The 4,158-nt window shown below is 23.9% G+C and overlaps 1 protein-coding gene across 1 annotated transcript; it reads right to left on the reverse strand.

Moving 5' to 3' along the window:
- Positions 1–2,749: 2,749 nt before the first annotated feature.
- Positions 2,750–3,644, reverse strand: LOC112687906. Its single transcript, XM_025560929.1, has 3 exons — positions 3,484–3,644; positions 3,174–3,424; positions 2,750–3,095 (listed from the first exon to the last, which is right to left on the reverse strand). Exons 2-3 carry the CDS (start codon positions 3,389–3,391, stop codon positions 2,807–2,809), a joined length of 507 nt encoding a protein of 168 aa, XP_025416714.1. The 5' UTR covers positions 3,392–3,424; positions 3,484–3,644; the 3' UTR covers positions 2,750–2,806.
- Between the last annotated feature and the right edge of the window lie 514 nt (positions 3,645–4,158).

Consider the following 4,158-nt stretch of genomic DNA (forward strand, 5'->3'; position numbering starts at 1 on the left):
AAATAATTGTAATGTCAAAAAATCAACAGTTTTAAAAAAATATTGATCATTGGATAATAATTTTATAATATTAAGAAATTAATTAAAAATTTAATCCTAATTGGAAAAAATAATTATAATTATATAGTTAACAAGTTTTATAAAACTATAATGAAGAAAGTTTTAATTTTTGAAAAAGAGCAGATAAATTAACTAAATTATTTTTAAAATGTTGATAATCAACAAAGCTATTTAAATTTTCTGTAATTATACATACCAAAAACATACGTGTTTCCAAATGAAGAAATAAATATAATAAATATTTTATAATTTTGTAACATAAAATATAAATTTTATAACTATAGTATTCAAATGAAAAATATTTTTGATGATAAAATTTAAATAAATATATTTGAAATATTTGAAAATTTACAATTCAATGAATATTAATTCTAATTTACCGCAAATATGAAGTACAAAGATTTAAAAATCTTAATAGAATTTTGAAAAAATACGATAGAAATAAATAGATATAAAATTAAAGTAATATAAATAATTTAAATAAATTAAACAAAATAATTTAACTTAAAATAAAAAAAATTTAAAAATTGAGTTCCTGTTCAATCCTACGTTTAAGTACCTATATATATATATATATATATATATATATATATATATATGGAGCTTCATATTAATTAGCTTTATCTCATGATTTTAATTTTGTAAACAACTGTTTTGATTATAACCTTGATAGTGATTTTTCGCTTTAAAAAAATGAATACTCGTTGAAATATATATGTCCATTGACTATATTAGTATGGTTATAAAAATCAATGAACTCTAAAAAAATGTAAGAAAATATTGTAGATTGAAATACATATTCAAAAATTTATCAATATAGTAAGACTTTAAAATAAATGGGTTTTTTTTTTTTTTGCTTATCAAAAGGATCCAAAAAAATAAAGTATCTACATAAAAACAATATAAAAAACTCAATAAAATTTAATAGTTTAATGATACTATTGAAGCTAATATTAACAATAAAAAATAAATAAATCATATATTATAAGTTTTACAATTGTATTCAGTTTTTTTATTTTTATTATCAAATGATTAGTATATCTATAAAGTGTAGAGAAAATGTAAATTAATCCAATAATTGACCTTTACCCATTCTATTTAACTCCATTGGATTGACTAGGGTCCGCGGGTTCGTCATACCCGAATACTATAGTTAGACCAAAGTACCCTTGCGGATGTATGTTAGAAATAATTTTATGGATTAACCTGATTTAATAAAAATCACCGAAAATTATATTTCTAAAAGTACAAAAAAAATATTGATTCAAATAGAAATTTTCATGATTAAATTTTTGTTTTACAGGTACTTCAACTCACGATATCAAACTTAAATAATATTAAATAATGAAATAGGTACATGAAAAGTATTTTTTAATTGAACCAAGCAATTTAATTTTAACAAGTAAATCATACAATAAAATTAATAAAAAAAAGTTATAAATAAAACTAATTGTACTTCGTTTTAATTATATTGTTGTAACATAGACTTAAAACAAATATCTATCTTAAATTGGTTTTATAAAAAAAATATTTGTAAATCTAATTCATAACAGTAGATATAATTTAATAAAATCTCATTGAAAATCATTGAGTTCTGAATACTTCACTTATATAATTTGGATTAACATCTGACAAGTAAGTACTCATAGAAGTAACATTTAGTTTTAAATCAATCCCCAATATATTAATACTTATTTATTTATTCATTGATTGATGGGGTTTATCGATTCCTTGAGTACTTATATATTTGTATACTTATATACTTATAAACTTATATACCAGTTATACACGACTCTTTTCAAAGTTTGCCTAATCGCTGTGACCTGTAGCTACTGTGTAATCCGATTGACAGTACTAAATCCGGTGGTGGAAATTGTATTATTATTATTAGCCTTCTATGACGTTTTTTGGTTAACACTAAATAAAAACAACTTACTGTTATAACCATAAGATTGTTATATTTTTAATATAATTACTTATTCGTTTTACCTTAAAATATTTAAATGTGATTAATAGGTTATAACTAGGGAACGGATTTATATGTAAATGCATATAGGTATGTATTAGAATGAGCTTTCTGAAATCTGATGAGAATGGTCTCCGATTTATTCATTCTTATTTATATCATTCTTATAAAAACAAAAACAATAACACAATTTTATTTTACATATTTTGCATATTTCGACGTCTTTACATTATTTTGCATATTTTAATGCATATTTATGGTTATAGAGGGCATATTTCTATTTTAGCACACATATTTGGTTTTATCTTATATTTTCACGTTTACAGCCACATATAAAAATATCTGGCTGCGACACGATTGAGCATAAAACACCTTTTTTGCGACACGATTGAGCATAAATTGTCGGCGTATCAAAGGAAATTGAAATACAAAAGAAAACCAACACGATTGAGCATAAAAAACTCTGCAACGTTGCCATTTTCAATTTTGAACTGTATCGTATAAAAACATTTATTTAAATAATTATAATAAATCAAAATATAACATGACAAAAAAATATCATGTTTTCATAGTCAATATTTAATATGCATGAAAATACTTATGATAGTAGTATAAATAGCTGTCACAGTATATAGATATTTTTGTTAATAATAAAATAATAATAATAGTTATGACTTATGACTTATCAAAATAATAAAATCAAAATATTTATAAATAGTTGTCACATTCATATTATAATACAGTATAATATACCTAGCTAGATTTTTTGATAATAATAAATTAAATTGATACACCTTGGTATCTGCTTCCAATTTGACTTAAATAAATTAATAAAGATTCCGTATTCTTACGATTTAAAAACTGGCTGTAGGCTTGAATATTCAATTCATTTTTTTTTATTTCTTTTGCGGATTGTAATTTTCCAGGCTTGTGTCGAATTGAATTGATCTTAGTCGATGTTTCCGCTTGTGTTTCGATCAATACCCTAACGACTGTATGAACATGGGGGTGAGGTGAATAAAACTGTGAATTGTACGTGCGATGAAAGCTTTCAGCTGCATTGGTCGTTCTAAAAAAAATTAAATAAAACAATACAAATTAGTAAAAAAAGTTTTTATAATAAGTTTTAAAAAATATTGTTAAAAACCTTGGGTTTAGCGAAGGAGTTTCCGCCCAAATATTTGGAGGAAACTGGCAGTGATCTTCAATATAGTTGTGTATAATGTAATCAGAAAATATGAAACCGTCATCATTTGGACAAATTGATATTAACTCGTGAAATGCATCAACTACTTCTTCTGGGGAAATAAACGCCAAACCAAAAAACATTTTCAACCATTTCCCTAGTTCATTACTGTTGTCCATGTATGCTATTCTGAGTGAAGGTTCGCCAACAATCTACAAACAAATTATTATATTTTAGTAAAAAAGCACTATATTATATAACTGTTTCTTACTTTTTTCCACCATGATTGTCCTAAATGAAATCTACATCCAATTATTTTAATATTTCCAAACACGTCTGTAATTGCCTGATGAGCTCCAATTTCAAAATCAACATGAAATGTGTTAATTTGCAAACTTTTTTCGCATAATTTCAAACATAAATTATTTAAAAATTGCCACATTTTAATATAAGTAGACCTAGTTTTATTTGGTAAAAAAAAGTAAACAAGTGGTAAGTAGTATCCATTTTTATATCCATGTATTGTGTACAATTGAATAAAATATTTTGGAGCATAATTAAATGTGCCATCGCCAAAATACTCAGTACAATTATTTGTCATAAATTGTAGATTTTGTTCTGTAGTTAAACATACAAAATTATCATCAGTCGGCATGTAAATGAATTGTTGACCCTTATATTTAAAACATTCTTCATTTTTTAAGTCACTTAATTGATGAATTGTTTCATCCAAAGAAGTTGGTAATTTAGGATAGGTCTGCTTCCGTTTATCATACATTGCTTTCCGTACATTTCTTACATTTTGATTGTTTAAATTTGATGTTGGAGAAGAATTTAAAAGTTCGGTGCGAATAATTTTAAGTGGCCGTGTGTAAATTGATTCTTCAGCTTTTCTTTTGCAATTTTCTCTTAAAACTTGCGTTTCTATTTTCTCAATAGAATTTTT

Source organism: Sipha flava, unplaced genomic scaffold (genome assembly GCF_003268045.1).
Source record: "Sipha flava isolate LNK unplaced genomic scaffold, YSA_version1 0_pilon_pilon, whole genome shotgun sequence".
NCBI classification, from domain to species: domain Eukaryota; kingdom Metazoa; phylum Arthropoda; class Insecta; order Hemiptera; family Aphididae; genus Sipha; species Sipha flava.